This window comes from Triturus cristatus, chromosome 7, assembly GCF_964204655.1.
Source record: "Triturus cristatus chromosome 7, aTriCri1.1, whole genome shotgun sequence".
NCBI lineage: Eukaryota > Metazoa > Chordata > Amphibia > Caudata > Salamandridae > Triturus > Triturus cristatus.
Window position 1 is genome coordinate 1695530919 of NC_140590.1, and position 24225 is coordinate 1695555143.

Genomic DNA, 24225 nt, shown 5'->3' on the forward strand with positions numbered 1-24225 from the left:
AATTCTTATATTGAGTCCGGCCCTAGTTCACCACCTTTAGCACTACTACCTAGTGATGTTTGTCTTCATACTCCTAAACAATTGTGGTTTTCAAGAGCACCATTGAATTCTTTTGAAACAAAGACATTTATTGTGCATACAATAACTTTTGATTTAATAGATGTATTCTTTTTATAGATAAAACTTGCAAAGACTTAATTTTATGTTCTACATCCATTCCATCCAAGTCCATGCCAACAAGTGCTTCGGTGCAAGTTTTGTTTTTTAAGGCTATGCAATACTTTGTTAATTTTATGTTTCTGTGATGATAACCTCTCCATAGTTTTGTTTTCTTTTCTGGACTTGCCAAGAAAAACTATGAAGAGGTTATCATGTCAGAAATGAAATAAAAATGCTTTCTAAAAACATTAAACATATTATTATACTGTTTTGAAGATTTAACTTACTAAGATAATATAAACACAAAATTAAGAGAGAATTACAAGACTTTGAAAAAGAGACAGGTGTTGCTAAATATGTGTTGGAAGGAATGGAGCGTAATATGAAAATATGAAACTAAGGGCCCGATTTAGAGTTTGATGGATAGGTACTCTGTCACAAACTTGACAGTCTCACAATTTCAGAATTGAAACATTTTCAATATTAAGTATTTACAACAGAATCATTGTTTCTACACACTTGTTTTAAACAGCCAACAGCCATTGACAATGGCAACAGTCCTGGCTGACTTTAGGTGTATGTCAGTTGTTGTGTTATATATCTGGTTGCAATAACAAATCTCAGAGGGGACCCAAAATACCAATCAGGTGCCATATTATGGAAATCACACAAATATAGATTGTGTTTAAGCCTCACCCTTATTTACATAGGCCACAACCCTTTTAAAGACACCCCACGTTTTAATGCCACTTAAAGCGCTGCAAAGCACACACTTAATACAGCAGCTAGCTGGATACTTTGCAGTTTACTAAGCTGTGAAAATATTCAAGGAGTAGCTACGAAGTGGCACGGGGTGACAATTCCAGGAGACGAGACTCACAAGTAAAAATGTTCCTGTGTGTGTGGTTATGATATTCTCAAACAGAAAATTTGGATGGAATGCTGCAATGCCATGGGTGGCACCTGATGTAGCCCTTGGCAGCCGCACCCATGGCAAATTTACTGAAACAGGGCTGGGTTCATCTTAGGGCTGTCAAGGGGGCTGGAGAAAGGAATCAAGCATTGGCAGCAGGTCAAGGGTGTCCTGTTGGTCCTGGAAAGGCGTCCTGCGTAGGTTGCCACCTATTTTTAGAAACAAATACCAGACATTTGCTTACATTTTTTGGTTCTGGAATAACTAAGGGCTTGTGAAACATAATTTGTGAAAGTCAGCATGCAGAATACCAAGGATGTGTGATCCTGATTAATCTCACTCCTCTTTCATCCACCACCAGACACTCCATGCCCCTTTATCTCACTCATGCAGGATTCTGCTTTCTCCCTTTGTCTTGGTTTCTCCCTATTTCTATTCCTCCTGTTTTCATCCTAATGTGTTTTTCCCTCTCTTGCTGTGGGTCAAAGTCTGTTGAAGAAAAATAAATGCTGGTCGCCAAAAATAAGTGCTGGTGGGCCCCACCGGCAACCACATCTCAAATTAAGCACTGAATAGAAGAGACTTTGAAAAACCCTTGGTGTTAGATTCACATCTCTACATTGGGTAACATGGACTGTGAACCACAATCTTTCCTAGACTGCATGGAGTAGGGCCCAGGCCAGGGTGTTGCTTTTATACATCTGACCAATAAAGGAAGGACTATGGAGAAGACGTTCGTCTTCTGTTCACTCCTCTGGACTGGGTAGCATGGAGTGTGGACCAATGCTGAGTGCCCCTTTCACGCATCTGTCCTAGATAGCACGGACTTGCGACTAGGGTTCAGTGTTCCTTTCATATATTCAATTAGATGGACTATCAGACAATATGTCTGGAGTGCACCAAGGCAAACATATCCAGATAGACTAGATATTGTAGCTATTATGGCAGAAAGTATAAAACCAACTGAAGACATTGGATAATTCATAACCAGAATGAAAGAACGATGGGTGCAAGAAGTAGGTTGCAATTGGGAACATACTGGAGGAAATGTCATGTTATTTTATAATGTGTTAAAGCGAGGCCTGCCCACAGAGGTACAAGCAAGCCTAGATGGAGTAGTGGGACTAGAAGCTTAACCATGGCCAGAAATACAAGGTCACATGATACATTAGTTCAAGCGAAAGAAAGAAAAGGATAAGGAAAGGACAGAGCAAGCAGAAAGGGCTACAGCTAAACTGGTGCAACCAAAGCTTAAAAAGTCCAGTCCAGAAGGGGCACTCTTAGCAGCACCACAGATGGCTGTTACTGTGCCAATGCAGACGCAGGCGCAGTCACCGGGAGGGCAACCAGTAAACAATATGGGAAAGAAACAAGGAAGATTTCCAGGAGGTCAGGGGTCAGCAAGAGGGAGAAAACAAGGAGGACCCAGAGCAGGAGCACAATGTTATTATTGCTATAATATAGGTCACATTACAAGAGAGTGTAGAGCGAGAAAAAAGGAAGAGCAAGCACAAGGATGGGTCATTCTTCAAAGGCATATGGGACCACAGCAGGGGCAGTGGAGCCCACAACAGCAAGTGATACAGGGACCCCAACAGCAAGCCCCTCAGGTTCAGTGGACAGCAAGGGCAGGTGTTGCAGCATGCACCTCAAGTTATTAGGAATACAGCCGGAGGGTCCACACAGATGCAGGTAGGAGGCGGAGAAGTGATGATACAACTGTCCAGAGAAATGCCAACCTATAGTTATACAAAATGAGAGAGCCGACAAACCACCATTGTGTGTCCGATACTATCGGTGACCCACAGATCAGATGAGGAACCCGCTATTGAGGTAGCCATAGAAGTTTGCTGCTATAGCTTTCTAATTGACACTGGGGCCACAAACTCTTCTATAAAGGAAGGAGCACTACCACTTTCTAACAAGACAATGGACACACAAGGGTTTTCTGGGGCTGTCAGGAGGGTTTCGTTTCAGTGAGTCGATGAGCATGGCAGTGGGAGACACAAATTAAAGGAACCATTATTATTCTCCCCTGAGGCTCCAGTTAATATCTGTGGAAGAGACCTGATGAGTAATTTGAATATGACAATCTCTTTTTTGGAGGATGGGTCAATGGAATTTTACACGCCAGGTATCACACCAGGTAGGATGTTGTCACTCCTAGCTCTTGAGGATTTGGGACAGCAAATTAGAGCAATTCCAGGAGACACAGAGGCTTTTGTAGCGTGGCATATATGCTTTGATAGCTCATACACCAGCACTATTGGGAAAAACAGTGCAGATACCTAAAGAATTATTGTTCAGACCTGAGAGGCCTATAGATCCTATAGATAAACCTAACATGGTGTTTGAAATAATGGCCCTTGAAATAAAACCACGATATGCTTTACTGATAGATAGCCTTTGACAGGAGACAGGTGATGAAGGCATCATTGGTTTTTACCGATCCAGGAGATAAGTTAAGAGATATATCTGATGAAGAGATGTTTGATGATAGTCCATCACGTCAGACAGTGGTATTTCAAATGGATATTCCTATTAGAGTGCAATTACAATACAGAACAGCGCCACTCTGAACAAGAAATGGCTGTACTGCTTACCACTGGCTTTACATGCCCTTAGAAATCAGCCAGGAAGTGATCATTATCTAACGCCACACCAAATAGTGACAGGACACCCAATGCCTACCCCTTTGTCAATAACAAGGCAAAAGACAGATGCCCATAAAACAGCTGAAGTTTTAGGAGATGAAATGAACTGTTATTTGTCTGAGTTACTGAAGTCTGCTAAATTCTTCTCTAAACAGGTATTTCGAACAGCGAAACCACCCCAGCCCTGCAGACTTGCCCGATCCCTGTTGGCCAAGAGGTGTACATCCGTAACTTCACCCGGAAATGGAAGGATCCTCGCTACGACGGACCCTTCTCGGTGACGATGAGCACTCCAACTGCCCTGAAAGTAGCTGGTCGGAAATCATGGATTCATCGAAGCCATGTACGTCTGAACCCCGCATCACCACAGACAACCCCGCAAACCCAAGCAGACCAGGAGGCACAGAAAAAAGTGCCAGAATGACCAAGTACCCTTTCGAAGCACAAGTGGAGGACTTTGTCGACTCTACTCATGGCCAGTTATGTATTGTTATTTTGTTCTTCTTCCGATGCATTATTTTGTTTCCAGCAGCACTACGATTGTACTATACGCCGTGTACGGGTGTGTGTAAAAGTATTAGACGCTTGCAACGAGAAATACATGAGCAAAACAATGTATCACGTAGTATTCATGTAGGCTTGTTAGATAACTTATGGTACAGGCGTATGACAGAAATAGGTAAGCAAACTTCAGCTGTTTCTTGTTTTGCCTGTTCTTTGATTCCGCATGCTACTGATTCAGATAGGTTACACTCAGTTGAAGCGGTACCCCCAAATGTTACTTTGTGTCTGTTACACCTTTTTCTTTGTAGAATGCGAGCACAGATGCAACCACTGGAGATTAGACAGGCCGCATATTTCGTAAACACTCCACGTTATGAAGAAGAGGTAGCAGATGTAATGGATGTAATAACAGATCATAAAAGGATATCAGTGAAGCTAGATGAGATGAGGAAGAGGAAACAGTCATTACAACGTGGCTGTTTCCCCGCATACCATAACAATGCAAGCTTTACCACGCATGCATTGTAACAACGCGTAGTCATTACTATGCATTTTTTTTACAACGTATATGCTTTTACCACGCATGCCTTTACAATGATTTTGGTTGTAAAGGTATGTGTGTTAAAAGCACATATGTTGTAAAGAAATATAGGCGATCCACATTGTTGTGAGGAAACAGAGGCTCTTCCTTTTCCTCAAAACGACATGCACCGCCCCTCGGACGACCAATGGGAACCAGGAGCCGCGAGGAGAGAGAGGAGCCGCGAGGAGAGAGAGGAGCCGCGAGGAGAGAGTGGAGCCGCGAGGAGAGAGAGGTAAGGGGGATTGGGTCTGGGGTGGGTGTTACTTTTTTAGGGTAAAAGGGGGTCGATGGGGATGTTTGTCGTGCAGGGTGCTGTTTTAGGGTTTAGGGTAGGGTCGGGGGGTCGGGGGGTCGTGCAGTGAAGTATTTTAGGGTAGGGAGAGGACGGGGTATGGGGTGTGGGGGGGAAGGACGTGCAGGGTAGTGTTTTAGGGTAGGGAGAGGGCTGGGGTCAGAGGGTGTCATGCAGGGTAGTGTTTTAGGGTATGGTCTGGGGGTCATGCTGGGTAGTGTTTAGGGCAGGGAGAGGACTGGGGTCAGGGGAGAGTCGTGCAGGGGGTAGTGTTTTAGGGTTTAGGGTGGGGTCGGGGGTCGTGCAGGGTAGTGTTTTAGGATAGGGAGAGGACTGGGGGTCGGGGGAGTGTCGTGCAGGATAGTGTTGAAGTGGTTAGGGTAAGCTTGGGGTAGCGCAGGGTAGTGTAAGCAGAGGATTGGGGGTTGGTGGAGGGTCGTGCAGGGTAGTGTTTTGCTATAGGGAGAGGACTGGGGTCAAGGGTGTCATGCAGGGTAGTGTTTTAGGGTTTAGGGTAGGGTCGGGGGTCATGCAGGGTAGTGTTTTAGGGTAGGGAGAGGACTGGGGGTTAGGGGAGGAGTTTTAGGGTAAGGAAAGGATTGGGGCTCGGGAGTCGTGCAGGGGTACTAAATTAGGGTTTAGGGTAGGGCAGGGTAGAGTAACTTACCTTAGATACTTTTACCAAGAGTATACCTTTACCACGCATGCCTTTGCGTTGTAATGGCATGCATGGTAAAGTCATATTCATGGTAAAAGTATGCGTTGCAATGGTAGGTTGTGGTGAATGACTACGCGTAGTAATGCCCGCGTTGTAATGACGTGCATGGTATTATTTTTGTTGTAATGTGTGATATTCATGAAGAAGACAGGAATTATGAGGTACAAGTATCAGAATTGGAGAGATAAAATATTAGGAAAGGGCTTTTTAGGAGTATCTAGGCCTACGCTTTTCTGCAAAAATTATTCTCTTACACCCCGAACCCATGATTGTCAAGAAAGACCTTATTTCAGGGTAAATGGATCAGTATATGTTTATGAACAATAGGACCACGATTCTGCGTTTGGATGTAGGGCACTCTCTCTCTGGACGGGAAATCAAATTGATAATAGTACAAGTCAGAAGTGTCAGGGAGCGTGGGGTGAGAATATCATTAGGCTAACCTGGATGGAATCTCCTACATCCATTAGAGCAGGTAGAAACCCCATTCTTTTTTCTTTGTGTTTCAGAGGAAATGAAACAGTTCAGGTGGGCCGGAATGTCAACTGCAATGTCGCCACCTTCAATTTGGACTTACAGTAGGGCACCTCAAGCCTAATGGACTACTACTGGACTCCCGAAAGGTGGCAAGGTATTTGCTTCCTGGCAACTGTGCACACACCGCCCTTGGTGATTCCAGGGGTAGACATTTCGCAATTGCATGCATATCCTATTGGCTGTCCAATAACATTGCAACACCATCATCGGAAGAAGAGAACCGCTGAGTATTATGGCACAACAGCTTGGGAAGAAGTTCCACAAGAATACAGTCTTTTCAATGATGCGGATATACTGTTTGGGAGCATCCTCCCATTTATACAAGCTAAAGCAACGGCACGTTGGTTGCGGATTACCCGTTTTGAACAAATGCGAGCTATCAATGTATCGGAGGATGGTTTTAACGCTATCAAGGACGAGTTGCGGGCTGTGGGAGTGATGCTGATCCAGCACTGCTATGTCCTCGACTTAATGATAGCTTTGGAAGGAAGAGTATGTGCCAAGATCCATACGGCCTGCTGCACATATGATAATGGAACTCTGACAGAGGCTATACAACCTCTGCATACCTTACAAAAGAAGATGGTGGATGAAGGGGGTGCCCCCAGCTAATGGTACCCTGCGTGGTTTATTTGGGTACCTTCCTGGATGTCAGGACTATTTAAGGCCTTGTTGCCCATTGTGGTGATCTTGCTGTTGATCTTCTGTGTCTTCCAGGTAGTGATAGGATGTTGCAAGATGCTTAGTCAGAAGATAGGAGGGATGCTCACTTATAGAGTAGTCAATTAAATGCAGGATGTTGAGGGGAATGTATACAGTTTAATGATCCCAAAGGAAGGTGAGGAAGCAGTGGAAAATTCAACTAAAGGGGGGAGAAATGTAAATAATGGAGAAAGTGTGTGTGTTTCAATGCAAGCCTCACCTGGAAAACGTGTACAAATGTATGTAGTGAAAGACCAATGCAGGCTTAGCCTTGCTACACTCGCAGGATGAAAAACAGCACCAATAGGGTTAAGATTTGAAGGGAGAAAAGTAAAGGCATGTTTTCGTAGACTAGATGAATGTATTTAGGCAGCTCCCTTAGCCAGCAAGCCACAGGCCTGCTTTGTAGGGAACACGTGTTTAATAAAATATGTTGATAGGAGTGGAATAGACGTGCAAGGCAGCCAGGATGCTAGGCTTTCTAGAACCCCAGGCGTGCAGGAGTGCTTCACGCTTCAGGACCAGACAAGCCAAGGACACCAAGCTAGAGCAGACTTTTATAATCACATGACTAGTTATTTTTGTAGAACAGTATTGTCTTTTGTTAATAGCGACATTTGCTGGAAGTTTCTATCAATAATTATGCATGTGACGTATTCACTGGAAGTTTTAGGTCACAGCTGAGCAGAGGTGTATATTCTTCCCCCTTGATCGAGTAAATAAACTCTGTGCTTTGCTTCTGAAATTAAAGTCATGTTTTATTTTCTTTCATCCTGAGAACAATTGGTAAGGAGAACTTTTCTGGACTTGCAATGATAAATATTTCACAATCCATTTTTCTTGCCACAGAAATAATCAGTGTGAACTGGCTAAAGGGTGTTATTTTGAGATTACTTTGCAAAAACTTGTCTTATGTGCTTCGGATTAAAATCGGTACAAACTGTTTTTAGTTGTCAATGCACTCAGCAGTGAATAGCCTAGGAATAGTGCCAAATTTTCAAACAATGTATATTATAATATCAGGTTTGTCCAATATGTTTAAATTGCACAGTTGTTCACTTGTTTACCTCATATCGGCTGTCAGGATAGCTCCGACCCCTTTTCTGGAAATGCTTGTCCAACCCCATTGGCAGAAGTGCTAGAGCTGTATGCCCGGGTTCCCTCTCCTCAATGGTATAGCCTGGACGGTGGAGAAGAGATGTGTATCCACGTTCCCTCCCTTCACTGGAATAGCCATGACTGTGGAGGAGAGCTGTGTGTCCATGTTCCCTCTCTTCCCTGGAATTACCAGAACTGTGGAGAAGAGGAATGTGTCCATGTTCCCTCTCCTCCCTGGAATAGCGGGGGCGGTGGAGAAGAGTTGTGTGTCCTTGTACCCTCTCCTCCCTGGAATAGCAGGGGCTGTGGAGAAGAGCTGTGTGTCCATGTTCCCTCTTCTCCCTGGAATAGCAGGGGCTGTGGGGAAGAGCTGTGTGTCTATGTTACCTCTCCTCCCTGGAATAGCAGGGGCTGTGGAGAAGAGCTGTGTGTCCATGTTCCCTCTTCTCCCTGGAATAGCAGGGGCTGTGGGGAAGAGCTGTGTGTCTATGTTACCTCTCCTCCCTGGAATAGCAGGGGCTGTGGAGAAGAGCTGTGTGTCCATGTTCCCTCTTCTCCCTGGAATAGCAGGGGCTGTGGAGAAGAGCTGTGTGTCTATGTTACCACTCCTCCCTGGAATAGCAGGGGCTGTGGAGAAGAGTTGTGTGTCCATCTTCCCTCTCCTCCCTAGAATAGCCGGGGCTGTGGAGAAGAGTTGTGTGTCCTTGTACCCTCTCCTCCCTGGAATAGCAGGGGCTGGGGAGAAGAGCTGTGTGTCCATGTTCCCTTTCCTCCCTGGGACAGCAGGGGTAGTGGAGAAGAGCTGTGTGTCCATGTTACCTCTCCTCCCTGGAATAGCAGGGGCTGTGGAGAAGAGCTGTGTGTCCATGTTCCCTCTCCTCCCTGGAATAGCAGGGGCTGTGGAGAAGAGCTGTGTGTCCATGTTCCCTCTCCTCCCTGGAATAGCAGGGGCTGTGGGGAAGAGCTGTGTGTCTATGTTCCCTCTCCTCCCTGGAATAGCAGGGGCTGTGGAGAAGAGCTGTGTGTCCATGTTCCCTCTCCTCCCTGGAATAGCAGGGGTTGTGGGGAAGAGCTGTGTGTCTATGTTCCCTCTTCTCCCTGGAATAGCAGGGGCTGGGGAGAAGAGCTGTGTGTCCATGTTCCCTTTCCTCCCTGGGACAGCAGGGGTAGTGGAGAAGAGCTGTGTGTCCATGTTACCTCTCCTCCCTGGAATAGCAGGGGCTGTGGAGAAGAGCTGTGTGTCCATGTTCCCTCTCCTCCCTGGAATAGCAGGGGCTGTGGAGAAGAGCTGTGTGTCCATGTTCCCTCTCCTCCCTGGAATAGCAGGGGCTGTGGGGAAGAGCTGTGTGTCCATGTTCCCTCTCCTCCCTGGAATAGCAGGGTCTGTGGAGAAGAGCTGTGTGTCCATGTCCCCCTCCTCCCTGGAACAGCCTTGACTGTGGAGTAGAGCTGTGCAAACATGTTACTTTCTTCCTGGAATAGCCGGGGCTGTGGAGAACAATTGTGTGTCCATGTTCCCTCTCCTCCCTGGAATAGCAGGGGCTGTGGAGAAGAGCTGTGTGTCCATGTTCCCTTTCCTCCCTAGGACAGCAGGGGCTGTGGAGAATAGCTGTGTGTCCATGTTCCCTTTCCTCCCTGGGACAGTAGGGGCTGTGGAGAAGAGCTGTGTGTCCATGTTCCCTTTCCTCCCTTGGACAACAGGGGCTGTGGAGCAGAGCAGTGTATCCATGTTGTTCTCTTCCATGGAACTGCCTTGACTGTGGAGTAGAGCTGTGCAAACATGTTACTTTCTGTGTAGAACAATTGTGTGGCCATGTTCCCTCTCCTCCCTGGAATAGCAGGGCCTGTGGAGAAGAGCTGTGTGTCTATGCTACCTCTCCTCCCTGGAATAGCAGGGCCTGTGGAGAAGAGCTGTGTGTCTATGTTACCTCTCCTCCCTGGAATAGCAGGGGCTGTGGAGAAGAGCTGTGTGTCCCTGCCACTGTCTTCCCTGGAAAGGCTGGGACTGTGGAGATGGACAGAGCGTCCATACTGTTAAATATCTCTTCTAGAGCAGAACACACAAGGGTTTGTAGTGAAAGAGAATCATTAAATGTGGCTATTTCTGCCAAACAACTAAACGTGAAGTAACCCCTGAGCACAGTTATGCCAAATAAATTATATCCAGAGCCTATCCCGGAATCAAGCATTCTATGAACACTCCAGGAGTGCAGAGAAGGAAGCCCCCTCCTTCCACTGACCTTCTCTGTCCTCAGTCCCAGGGCCCCTGTGTGTCCATGTTCCCTTTCCTCCCTGGGACACCAGGGGCAGTGGAGAAGAGCTGTGTGTCCATGTTGCTCTCTTCCCTGGAACAGCTTTGACTGTGGAGTAGAGCTGGTCAAACATGTTACTTTCTTCTTTGGAATAGCCGGGCAGTGGAGAACAATTGTGTGTTCATGTTCCCTCTCCTCCCTGGAATAGCAGGGGCTGTAGAGAAGAGCTGTGTGTCCCTGTTCCCTCTCCTCCCTGGAATAGCAGGGGCTGTGGAGAAGAGCTGTGTGTCCATGTTCCCTCTTCTCCCTGGAATAGCAGGGGCTGTGGGGAAGAGCTGTGTGTCTATGTTCCCTCTTCTCCCTGGAATAGCAGGGGCTGGGGAGAAGAGCTGTGTGTCTATGTTCCCTCTTCTCCCTGGAATAGCAGGGGCTGGGGAGAAGAGCTGTGTGTCTATGTTCCCTCTTCTCCCTGGAATACCAGGGGCTGGGGAGAAGAGCTGTGTGTCCATGTTCCCTTTCCTCCCTGGGACAGCAGGGGTAGTGTAGAAGAGCTGTGTGCCCATGTTCCCTCTCCTCCCTGGAATAGCAGGGGCTGTGGAGAAGAGCTGCGTGTCCATGTTCCCTCTCCTCCCTGGAATAGCAGGGGCTGCGGAGAAGAGCTGTGTGTCCATTTTCCCTCTCCTCCCTGGAATAACAGGGGCTGTGGAGAAGTGCTGTGTGTCCATGTTCCCTCTCCTCCCTGGAATAGCAGGGGCTGTGGGGAAGAGCTGTGTGTATATGTTCCCTCTCCTCCCTGGAATAGCAGGGGCTGGGGAGAAGAGCTGTGTGTCCATGTTCCCTCTTCTCCCTGGAATAGCAGGGGCTGGGGAGAAGAGCTGTGTGTCTATGTTCCCTCTTCTCCCTGGAATAGCAGGGGCTGGGGAGAAGAGCTGTGTGTCCATGTTCCCTCTCCTCCCTGGAATAGCAGGGGCTGTGGGGAAGAGCTGTGTGTCTATGTTCCCTCTTCTCCCTGGAATAGCAGGGGCTGGGGAGAAGAGCTGTGTGTCCATGTTCCCTTTCCTCCCTGGGACAGCAGGGGTAGTGGAGAAGAGCTGTGTGTCCATGTTACCTCTCCTCCCTGGAATAGCAGGGGCTGTGGAGAAGAGCTGTGTGTCCATGTTCCCTCTCCTCCCTGGAATAGCAGGGGCTGTGGAGAAGAGCTGTGTGTCCATGTTCCCTCTCCTCCCTGGAATAACTGGGGCTGTGGAGAAGAGCTGTGTGTCTATGTTCCCTCTCCTCCCTGGAATAACAGGGGCTGTGGAGAAGAGCTGTGTGTCCCTGCCACTGTCTTCCCTGGAATGGCTGGGGCTGTGGAGATGGACAGAGCGTCCATACTGTTAAATATCTCTTCTAGAGCAGAACACACAAGGGTTTGTAGTGAAAGAGAATCATTAAATGTGGCTATTTCTGCCAAACAACTAAACGTGAAGTAACCCCTGAGCACAGTTATGCCAAATAAATTATATCCAGAGCCTATCCCGGAATCAAGCATTCTATGAACACTCCAGGAGTGCAGAGAAGGAAGCCCCCTCCTTCCACTGACCTTCTCTGTCCTCAGTCCCAGGGCCCCTGGGGCTGAGGCATCGATCTGCATTCAAATACCCCATGTCTATTTGCCCTTCGAGGGTTCTGTCACTGGGGTGGTCCAGCAGCTGTGTAGGATGCTAAGGCAGCAACGGTGGTCCAGCAGCCAGATCGGTTGCTACGGCAACTTCGATGTCAAGTGATGGAGAGCAGAGTGCTTGTCCACGCGTGGGGTGGTGGGGGGGTTGTGGAAGGTCATGGTGAGTAGCTGAATATACGCCTTGCGTAGTCCCCTCCCACTTCCATCCGGGACGCACGTGGTTCACGTTCCCCACGTACCGTCGCTTCAGAGAGCAGCCGATCCATTCACTCCCTTCTGAGATGTGATTCTGCGCTTTCTTGCGTGGTTGTATTCCCTACAGCGCCATGAAGTCACATCAGCAATGTGGAGGCGCTAATGGAAACCTTAAACTCTACACCATGCCTCCGTCTACCCCTGCTCTGCCAGCCACTGCGTTCTCATGCAATACGAAATAAGAACTAATCTAGAAAGATAGTGGGGGAAGGGGGGCAGCGATAAAGAGACGGAAAAAGAGATAGATGGGAGGGTAGAGAGTGGAAGGTGATTAGAGAGGTGGGATGGAAGACACACAGAAGGCGCAAGAGGCGAGACAGAGCGATTGTGTGTGACACAGGCCACAAGAGGGAAGATGAAGCGCGTGTCAGTACTGGAGAGTTCGAGGGGAGAGACTGGGTGTGTAAGAAAGAGAGAAGGCAAACCTGGAGCAACAGGTGTTTGTTATGAGGGAGAGAATGCGAAGAAATGGCGAGTGCACGGGGAATAAGAGTGCATTAGAAAGGGACATGGAGCAAGGGCCAGAGGAAGAGGAGATGAATAGAGTGCAAGAGAAGGAGGAAGCACGTGATGGAGACAACGCGTGTGTGAGAGGAGTGGGAGGAAGTAGAGTGAGAGAGTCTGCGTGCATGTGTAAATGTATGAGAGAGGGCCAAGACGTCCAGGGTTGGCTTACAAAACAATATTCTGAGCGAGGTGTCCCAACCCCTCCCCTCAGCATGAAGAAATAATGTGTGTAACAGACAAACCGTTGCCCCGCCCTGACAAGCTGCACTAGCACATGGTGTCTAAGTCCTGCTAAAGGAAGGAAGTGTGTGTAACAGAATAGAGAGTGAAACACACACTGAGGCGTGGGAGGGAGGGCTGGAATGAGAGAGAGGGGGTCATCTGAGGGTGGGTGGCGAGCGAGACAGACAAGGAGGACGGAGGGTTTGTAGAGGCAGGAGGGCTGCACTGCACAAGAGCTGCTCGTCGATAGGACGTGTTGGGGGCTTGGCTCTCTGATGTCAGTTCCCCTATCGCCCTACGCCGCCCCCATCCTGCTGGTACATAGGAGAGCAGGATGTTGGGGCACACCCAGAGCAGCACACACGAACAGTCCGAGAGAGCGACCTCAGGAAGCGGGGTGAACCAGAAAGAACCGGACCAAACAACCTTCAGTGGCGAGCAACCAAGACTGCTGGCACTGGGATCAACCAACACTCACCTGGAACCAATCAGCACACAACCGTGGCAAGGCAACACAAATTCTGTAACTAGACACAACTCAACCTGTATCACCCAAAGCACAACTGAGTCCAGCCTACTTTGGGCTCAACCAGCACTCAACTTGCATCAACCAAGACACAAGATGATCTGGCCAACGCTCATCTAGCATCAACCAACAATCATCAGGCAGCAACTAAGACACTACTGGCACCATTCAGTGCGCAATACACAACTGGGGAAAAACAACATACATCCCGGAACTAGTGAACATTCACCTGGACCCTACCAAGACACAAGTGGCACAAATCTGCACCCAACATACATGTGTAGACTACTTAAAACTCATTTGACCTCAAGCAAGAATCAACTGAAATAGACCAACAGTCAACTGGGATCAATCCAGCCTCAACCTGGTCTGGCCAACCTTGACCTGGCAAAAACTGTGGTGGTATGGTGAGTAAAGAATGATGGATTTATCCCAGATCTCTTGACTGGGGGGGAATGTTTTGATTGGTTCTGCATTCCGTCCATCAATTGTGTGTCTTCAACATTGACCTGGCAACATCGATCAATCATCTTGGACCTGACAAGATGCAACTGCTACTAATCTGCACACACCATTCAATTCTGGATCAATAAAAAAGTCAAGTGAGATCAACCAATACACAACTGTGACTGGACAACACTTGAGTGGGGTCAAGCAAAACACAAGCAGCCAAAACGCCTCCAGGGCTGAAAGAGAAGTGAAACCCACTGACAGCTCAGAGATTGACAGGAAACCAAGACTGACAGGCAAACCGAATGTATCCAACCGACAACCAGGCCTGTAGGGCAACCATGAGATAGCAGATCCAAGCAAGGGACAGCGGAGAACGAAAGACAACCAGAAGACCTTGAACCAGCTTTGAGGCGTGGGTCATTTAGCCCCAGATTAATAACGAATACCAAAAACAGAAGAACCAATCAGAGGATCCGAAGCTTCTCTAACATTCCTAGACACACCAGTGACCCCACCTGCACCTCTGACCGAGGGATTCACCAGACGCCTGAAGGAGGGGGTGAGCGCCATGGAGTCCAACAAGGTAGGATTGTAGGGGTGCCGCAGTCTGCTGAGGACCCGGTGACCCCTTCTCTCCCTCAGCAGTCCCTGCATATCCTGCTTCGTTCAGCCCCCCCTTCACCATTCTCTGCTCTCCCTTCTTCACCAATCCCCCTCTTGGTGATTTCCCTGCCCCTACCCCTCTCGGGTCCTGCTCTTCCCCCTATCCATCGACTCCTCTCTCTCATTAGCAGTTACTTCTCTCTCAAATCTCCTTACCTCTGCACCTCTCTCTTCAGCAGCACCTGCACTCTCTCTATCGCGACTTCACCCTCCACCCCCCACCTTTCATCAGCATTTAGCTCCCCTCTCTTCCTTCCTCTGGGCCCTCTCTCTCCCGTCAGCAGTTCATAGTCTCACCCTTCTCTTCTTCTCTCTGGGTCTCTCACCAGCAGTGCCTACTAACTCATCCAGCCTCAGTACGTCTCTTTCGCGCCTCAGCTGTGCCTGCTCTCCCCTCTCTTACTCCGATCGGTCTCTCTCTCGCTATCTCTCTTCAGCAGTCCATGCTCCCTTCTACCTTCCATCCCCTCTTTCCTCAGCAGTGCCTGTTTCCTCTCCCCTTCATTCAACTAGCCTCTCTCTCCTCAGCAGTGCCTGTTTGCTCTCCTCTTCCTTCCACTGGCTTCTCTCTCTCATCAGCAGTGCCTGTTTCCTCTCCTCTTTTTTCCATTGGCCTCTCTCTCATCAGTAGAGCATGTTTCCTCTCCTCTTCCTTCCATTGGCCCCTCTCTCCTTGGCAGTGTCTGTTTCCTCTCCCCTTCCTTCCATTGGCCTCTGTCGCCTCAGCAGTGCCTATTTTCTCTCCCATTCCTTCCGCTGGCCTGTCTCCCCTCAGCAGCACCCGCTGTTCTCTACCCTCTCTGACTCCGACTGGTCTCTCTCTCTCTCTTTCCAGAAGTCCATGCCCCCTTTTTCCCTCCGGCTCTCTCTCCTCAGCAGTGCCTACTTTCTCTCCCTTCCTTACTTTGTCTCACTCTCTCCTCAGCAGCACCCGCACTGCTCTCCCCTCTCTTTCTCGGAATGCTCTCTCTCTCTTCAGCAGTCCGTGCCTCCTTCTTCCCTCCAGCTCATCTCTCCTCAGTAGTGCCTGTTTTATCTCCCCTTCCTTCCGCTGGCCTCTCTCTCCGCCCAGCAGCACCCACTCTGCTCTGCCCTCTCTTTCTCGGAGTGGTCTCTCTATCTCTCTTCAGCAGTCCATGCCTCCTTCTTCCCGCCAGCCCATCTCTCCTCAGCAGTGCCTGTTTTCTCTCCCCTTCCGTCCGCTGGCCTCTCTCTCCTCAGCAGTGCCTGCGCTTTTCCCCACACACCACTTTTCCTGAGCTGTCATTGCTCCATCTCTTCCCCTTTCCTCTGGCCCCACTTTACCCCGAAGCCCTGGCCCTCATCCCTTTCCCTTCCCCTCGTTCCTTTCCCCCCAGCAGTGCCTGCACTCTCTCCCCTTTCCCTCCTGCCAGCTCTTTCCTCCGCCGGTATTTCTCTTCTTCCCGCTCCCTTCTCCGAAGCCCCTGCTTTCACCGCTCCCCTCCCTCTGGCTTCTCTCTCCTCAGCAGCACCTGCACTCTCTCCCCCGGTCCCTCCCTTCCCCCACCAGAGGCTGACCCTCCTCCTGAAGTGGGCGTTCCCCAGTTGGGCTGACCACGACTTCCACAAGCACGCCGTGAGCCTCTTCCTGTATTCCGCTCCAGGGGGTAGCAGGGTTTGCACAAGATCACAGGGCGCAATGAATATGTAAGAAGTGAATTCATAATTCTTATTTAAATACTTTTAGTGGTCACATTTCTAGCACTGTTGTTCTACTTAAAACAAATGCTTCCACACTAAGAGCTCCATCGTATCCACTCGAGGGTCGTGACGTCAGCGTTTGACATTTTCAGCACATTTGAAAAATTGTCTTTTTTGTAGTCCTTTTTAAGCGCAAAACTTATTTAAACTGGAGTGTGTGAGTCAAGACCCAAACCACAGCTCAGTGTCTGTTGTACAAATGATATTCAAAGTCAATAATACATAACGTGCGTGCATAAGCCTTTCTCGAGGAGTCTGCGCCGCAGGGTTCTGTGTTTTGGGCTAAAGGGAGCTGGGATGGCGTGTGCGCGAGATCTGTAGAGCTGCCCTGCGAGGCTCTGCCTCGGGTGAAACCTGCAGCCGAACCTGGCTTGTGAGCCAACAGCATTTGCAAGCTGGGCCTCTACTGCCCATATAGGCAACACTCCCCACCCCATGCCAAGCACATGCATGATGCAATACATGAAACCAGGGCACAAGTCCTAAAAAAAGAAGTGGGGGGACGCTGTCACCGGAAGTGACGTCACAACAGGAATCTCATGAAAAGAAATGGGGGGACGCTGTCACCGGAAGTGACGTCACAACAGGAATCTCATGAGTATTCATATGCCTTTAGATGACGGGGCATTTCACAGCACTGCTACCCCTGGTCTGTTCCTCGATGTCCTTTGCAACCCCCCCTCCCCCCCACTCCCCCGAGGGGGTGCCCCAGTTGCACAACGAAGTGCTCAAAAGTGCACAAGATACAGAAGGACACACATTCCAAGCGTTAACCGCTAACGCCTGCTCGCTCCGCCTCCCAATCACTCCAGCCTGCACACACCACCGGTGCCTCTTAAAGTCTCCAATTACTTTGGTAATTTACGGGAAACTTCCCTTCCACCCGGGCTCTCTGCTCACACAATGCTGTCCAGCTTTTGGGCAGGGGGGACGGCGTCCACCCGGAAAAACTTGGTAAAATAAGTGGGGGGACGCCGTCCACCCGCGTGGTACCCCGACTCGAGCCCTGCATGAAACACAACAACATTTGGGTTGGGAAAAGATTGCTGCAGGTTTATTCCATACAAAGTATGCAACATGGTGGGTTATCTTACGGGCAATCCTAGGGCAGGCAGCGGTGACTGACCTACGCTGCCCTGCCCGCCTGATGAGCCAAATTGCACTGAGGCCAATCCAATCGGTGCTACCAATGATGATGCGATCCCCCTCCCTTGGATCCCTTGGACCACCGGTCCACCATCTTACTCATGCCAATTTTTGGGCGGAGCGTTGCAAGGCCAGCCCCCGGTTGTTCAGGTTTACAACCGCCCTCAGGACTAGCGGGGCGCCGACAAATTTCTTCCAGGGAAGGACTGCTGGGATTTGGCACTGGCACCCCTATGGTGCTCCTGAAGAGGTACCCTTCTGTCTCCGGTTCGCCCTGTAACTCCGCCAAAGCTCTGGAGGTGGCCCCTGTTGCCTCCAAAGCCCCCCCACCAAGACTGCCAATTTCCTCACCTGCAACCTGCTATTTCCAGGGCTTCGCTAATGTCCATTAAAAACAAATCCTCATCAAAATAACCTCTGGCGATCGCCTGAATAAGCCCGTGCCTGATGAAGCCAAAGCCCCTTTGGTCTGTGAACTTGCACATGGCGCTGTTTATCCTTCTCCGGGGATGTTCAACAGCCTCACATGACCTAGCACCCTTCGCTTGAATAACAACGCCAGAACTAGCTGAAAGTGCCACACTTGAAATGACACCTCTTGGTAGGCGCTAGGAACTGACGTGAGGGGTTAATTCAATTATTAGGGTGCAGAAATGGGTCCTTCTGAGACAACGCATCTGAAATGACCCTGATCAGAAACTGGGAGGGACCCTTGCCACGTCCCCGTCTCAGCGTCTGCAAGGAAGCACTGTGGCACATTGAACTCTACAGGGCATATCTATGAGGGCTTTGCCTCATGCTTGCACCCCTGAGTGCAGTACATGCCACGCACAACCACTTTGCGTGGCTTTGAATGGCTTCAAAAATCTGTAGTAAGGCAACAAAACACCAACTGCTGCTTTGCATTTCCCTCTGTGCAATGGAGGCATTGCATGGGCGTTGTGGTGGGTGTTCCCACGCAACTCCCATGTTTTTTGGCGCATTCCTAGATTTACAAGGGCTGGGAACGTGCCACAAAGATACACCTCTCCAGGAGAGGCTTAACAAGGAGAAATATTGTTATTTCTCCTCATTTTTTCCTCTTTCTATGTGTGCTGAATTCTGCAGCACACATACAAAGAGGAAAACGCCTCCCAAGATTGTTTTGGTTCAGGAAGGTGCCACTTCCTGCACCAAAACAATCCTACCTACAACACAGGCACCCTTTCACCCTGGTGAATAAGTGGCTGCATTGGTGCTAGGCTGCAAAGGGGGAAAGAACAGAAATGCGCTGTGTTGGGTAAATATGCCGCATTCCTGCCCTTTCCCTGTGATGCAGTTACATTGCTGCGCCGCCCTGCGCCACAAAACTCATAAATATGCCCCAATCATTTTATGCAAAGGCCCACGCTTGTGAGTTTTGGGCCTTATTCTCAGTGCGGCTTTCCATCAGTATGTGTGTTTTACTCCTGGAAATTCCAAAGTACTTCAAGTCTACGTCGATACTAATATACAACAGTCAGTGGTGTCTGGAGAGGGTGGGGGTTGATGAGACCCCCAGCTCTGTTTGTCCTGCCCCCACCCCCAGAACAGACACCGGCCCTTGCTACAAAATGTAATTTGTACAACTACCTTTCCATCCATCCATGTATCCACCCATACATACAAAGTCAGACGTCAACATTTTAAGCAAGTATCTAAATATATATGTGAATGTACACACACACCGCTAAACTAGTCTCAGGTAAAACATTGTAAATATGGCTCTGAAACCAAATAAACAAATAATATTGTTCAGATGTTCTGGAATTTCACAATTGCTCTTGCCCTGAATATTTTAGATTCTCCTGCTTCTATTGGGGTGACAAATGCAAAAACAACAATTGATGGACAGAATGCAGAACGATTTCAGTACAGAGATATGGGCCTAAATCCATCATTTTTTTGCTCCCCATGCCATTCCAGTTTGAGCTCAGTCATATGCAAATCAGTCTTGACCCTGCGCCCAATGGGAAACGTCTAGCCTGAACTGCCAGGCCGGGTCCTCCCTGGACTGGAAACAAGCATCCTAGAACTGGTTTCGGGGTTTCACCCATCATCAGCCAGGATAGCTTGACTCCTGGCTGATGAGGGGTGAAACCCCGAAACCGGTCCTAGGATGCTTGTTTCCGGTCCAGGGAAGACCTGGCTTGGCAGTTCAGGCTGGACTGTTCCCATGAGGCACAGGGTCAAGACATGATTTGCATATGCCCAGGTTTAAACTGGTGTGTCATGGTGAACACAAAAATGATGGATTTAACCCAGATCTCTTAACTGGGGGTGAATGTTTTGATTTGTTCTGCATTCCGTCCAACATTGCTTTATCACCCTAAGTGCACAGGGTATGCCCAGACGTCGGTCCCGGGCTCAGTGTGCCAGTGGATTCAAGCTATCCTGACTGATGAGGGGTGAAACCCCAAAACCGGTTCTGGGATGTTTATTTCCAGTCCAAGGAGGACCTGGCTTGGCAGTTCGGGCTGGACTGTTCCCATGAGGCACAGGGTCACGACTGATTTGCATATGGCCCGGTCGAAACTGGGGTGGCATGGTCAGCAAAAGAATGATGGATTTAACTCAGATCTCTTGACTATGGGTGAATGTTTTGATTTGGTCTGCATTCTGTTAATCAATTGTGTGTCTTTTGTACTCAGAATAAGGGCGTGAAGCTCTGTCTACTTTCCGGCCATCTTTTTAATTGGCTCCTGTTCCTGTCCTTTCTAAATGGTGGGCTTTCATTGGTCAATAGGCTTAGTAGTCTCTCCTTAGTTCCGCCTTTTCTCTTCTTGTAACCTCCCATGAGGACACCCCCTGTTACCTGTGTTGTTACTCTGTAGGCTTTAATTACAGTCTCCAAGCACTATTTTCTTACATAGATTTTTCCTGCCTGCTGCTGCAAACAGGATACGCTCTCCCTCAATGTGTATTTGTTTTTTCAGCTATGCAGCCGTAGCATGCCTCGGCAAGAATAATATTGGCAGCGCTTTTCTTTTGTTATTTGCAGGCCGAACGAGGCTGCATGCCTTTCTTTTTCTGTTTATTTATATTTTTTTACAATGGCGGTACCCCCGCTTTAGCTTTGAACATCTTAATCTAAAGTACGGGTGCCGCAATTGCTTTAAAAGTAAACCAACAGAAGAAACAACAGTTATTTTTTGTTATTTGTTTACTTTTTTAAGCAATAACGGCATCCGCGCTTTAGCTTAAGATGTTCAAAGCTAAAGTGCAGGTGCCGCCATTATAACAAAAGTAAATAAATAGGGAAAAGAATCATGCAGCCGCCATTTTTTTCTATTTGTTCCTGCGCTATAGCTTACGATGTTTACAGCTAAAGCGCGAGTGCCACAAAGGTCTCGCATTTGCAAGTCTTTGAGTTATAGGCATTGTAAATGATTGTCTTTTATTTATGTATTTACATAACCTGCAAGCAGTTGCAGATTTTGGAAACAGGTTTTGTAAACACAAAAATAAAAGGCATTATCATTTACAACACCAATAGCTCAAACTCTCGCAAATGCTAGATCTATTGCATTGCAAATGCTTGTTACTATTGCATTTGTGGTATTTCATACTTAGTTTTTAACCAGTTTTATAAATGCCATTGGTTATTATTTCAAGTGTGCAAGATAGCCTGTTATCACCTAGAACATATGACCATATGGCTTACTCTGAGCTCATAAGATGAAAAACCATATTTACTGTTACTGGGCCTCTATGCGTAGAGCCGTTTCCCCACCGAAAAGCATGGAGGAGCTACTTAAGAGACTGAGGGGGCAAATCAAGTCATAGGGGTGGGAGCAAGTCGGATCTTTGCCAGATTTGTGGGATATCCATGTGAGATAAATTGACATACAGCACATTTAAACGGGACCTGTGTACATGGGATTACATTGGAAAGGATCATTCTACGTGATTTCTTTGATAGCTAAGCCATGACCTTGTGGCTGTGGCTATATATCTGTTTATGGGCCTTCATTATGGAATTTGATGCTACACAATTGTCCTCTATTTGGACCTTAACAAACAGAAGCACATTATATCTGCTGTTTACACCCCTAGGCTTAGCCAAACACTTGCAAAACTGACTTCCAAATCACTGAAGCAAAGCAAGCGTGTGGACATTCAAGTGGTTTTAGAACGCTACAGACAGAATCCAATCAAATCTTTTCAGGAATTGTTTTCTCCTCTCACGAAGAAACATATAAGTGCTATAGAATTTAAATCAACAATTGAATGATATTTGCTGAGCCGTGTCCTGATTGGTTAGATAGACCTGAAATGTAGGGGTATAGAAAGCACAGCAAAACATCTCAGAGGACAAGTCCTCTGGTACTAGGTAACTCTCGGAGGGCATGACCCCTAGGACTAAGCTTTGGTTCACCGTACTCATGATACACTCAGAGGTCATGTCCTCCAGGGTTAGTGGAATATCAGAGGTCAGGACCTCAAGAACAAGGTATCCTAGCAAAGGTCATGACCTTCAGGGCAGGGGCACTGTCAGAAGACCTGGCCTTTAGCACCAGTGGTCATTTCATTGCCATGACTTGAGAGATGAAGCATCTCTTAGGGTCATGACCTTCATCAAACTGAGTAACCTTTGAATTTAGAGCCCCCTCCTTTGGCGGCATACCTTTCAGGATTTGGCATAATTTTGTGAGACATGGCTTCAAGGACTACACTTCCTTTTGGACATACATTGCAGGATTGGAGTCCTCTGAGGGTGCCTGGATATGCATATTTGGGCCCCCCTCAGAGGGAATGACCTCTGAATTTAGATCCCCCAAGGTGACATAATATTTAGGACTTGGCATCCTTTGTTTGACATGGCTTCAAGGACTATGCTTTCTTGTAGAAAGACATCAATTCCAGGATTAGCATCGTCTGACAGTGCATAGATACTTGTATTCGGCCCCCTCAGAGGGAATGACCTCTGGAAGTAGTGGCATCATTGATGTCATGATTGACGTCTAAGGTTTATGGCCTCCAGGATTACAACCCACTCAGAGAACGTTGCCTTCTGGACTGGGGAACCTTTTAGAGAACAAGACCACCAGGTTTGGGGGCCTATCAAGAGGAAACAACCTCCACGTCACAGCCCTTTCCTTCAGCGTGAAATACAGGATATGCTTCTCTCTCATAGGGCAAGACCTCTGGAATTCATAGTTCTCTCAAAGTCTTGACCTCCAGAATTGATTGTTGTCAGACCCTATTAGGGGGGTGGAGAAAGGAGCAAACAAGGGCTGAAGGGCCCCAAATGTGCTTTTTGAGGTCGTTGTCACTAGAAACTTGGAGTTGTCCAACTAAGGCTCTGCATCAGTGGCGGCTGCCGCCGAAAACTACGGGTGAGGCAGGAGGTAGAAAAATTAATAGAAGGACTTACCTGGCTGCCACATCGCCTCGCCTCCATCCTCTTCTGTTCCTGCTGGAAGCAGGAAGCACACATAGGCTCCCCTAAGCCAATCATGACGCTGCTGTCACCATGACAGCAGCATCGTGATTGGTCTGAACGCCATGGTTCCGCTCTCAGCCAGGGACTATGAGCCTGCGCATGTTCGCCACAAAGGTTGTACAATACAGCCGGTGGAGAACATGCAAATTGCGCATGACTGTTTGGCCGGCCCAAGGTGACATGACATCGAAGACTGTCGGACAAACCCTCATGCGCACTTAAGTGCCCCAACCACTCCTCCAGTGGTGGGCTGTGATGACAGGCCAGCCCCGCCCCTCCCCGCCCCATAAACCTCCCTCAGTACTGAAAAAAAAATGATAATAGCGTTGCATTATTATTTTATTTTTACTTTTTCCACTGCCCAAAGAGTAGTGGGGCGGAGGAGCCGCCACTGCTCTGCATTCTGGGCCAAGTCCAACCCTTTCTACATTTGTTTGACTCTCAAGGTAGCAAGGGCGAGCAGACCCAGGCTTCTCAGAGAGGTAGTGTGGGGGGACAAAAGCTAAGAGCTCAACAGTAAACCACCAGGCACAATAACTTAATATCTAGCCCTGTGTTTGTCTGTTTGTAGAAACAAGTACTTCAATCATATCACAGAACTAAATATCATACAGTTAAATTGTATTAGCACATACACAGTTTAATCCCTGGTTGAGATGTCAGTGAGGGTTATGTCCCCCTTCCAGTATTCTCTATCCACCTGGGTGACCCAAGCAGCTGCAGTTTCCAGTATTCTGTGGCAGAGGCATGAGTTAGACACAGATGCAGAGTATTTTACTGTTACTTTCCTGGGGTCTCGGTCCTATGCTCCATTTGAGGTGAAGGTTTGCATTACCTGAGTGATGATCTTGAAGATCAGGATGATGGGACAGGCACGCACTGCCCCTCCTATCCTAGCTGCAATCTGTCCTTGGCACCAGCATTGATTGATAACAGGTTCGGATGTCACGGCATGGCTTTTTCAGTAGTTGCTTTATCCCAGCCAGTATGTGCCCCACTCAGTGGTGATGCGTATTTTCAGCCTCCCAGCCCAATCGTGCTCCCTATCAGCTGCAACGCATCTTCTTTCCTTCTGGCGTTGCAACAGCAGCACCAAAGGAAATGATGGACGGAGTGTTGAACATTGCAAGCACTCACCCCCAGTCAACTGATCTGGGTTTAATCCAACACCGTTCTTTAGCCCACTCTGCCA

At 48.3% G+C, this 24225-nt stretch overlaps 1 protein-coding gene and 1 pseudogene across 1 annotated transcript in view; both read left to right on the forward strand.

Annotated features, from left to right (window-relative positions):
- The first annotated feature begins 6420 nt into the window (after nucleotides 1–6420).
- Nucleotides 6421–7353, forward strand: LOC146812796 (uncharacterized; annotated as a pseudogene).
- Nucleotides 7354–13141: 5788 nt separating this feature from the next.
- LOC146812797 (solute carrier family 2, facilitated glucose transporter member 3-like) overlaps nucleotides 13142–24225 on the forward strand; it is a 43943-nt gene continuing 32859 nt past the window's right edge. Inside the window, exon 1 of the mRNA XM_085619910.1 lies at nucleotides 13142–14621. Within this exon, the coding sequence (XP_085476036.1) occupies nucleotides 14607–14621 (15 nt within the window). The 5' untranslated portion in view covers nucleotides 13142–14606. The remainder of the gene's footprint in view (nucleotides 14622–24225) is intronic.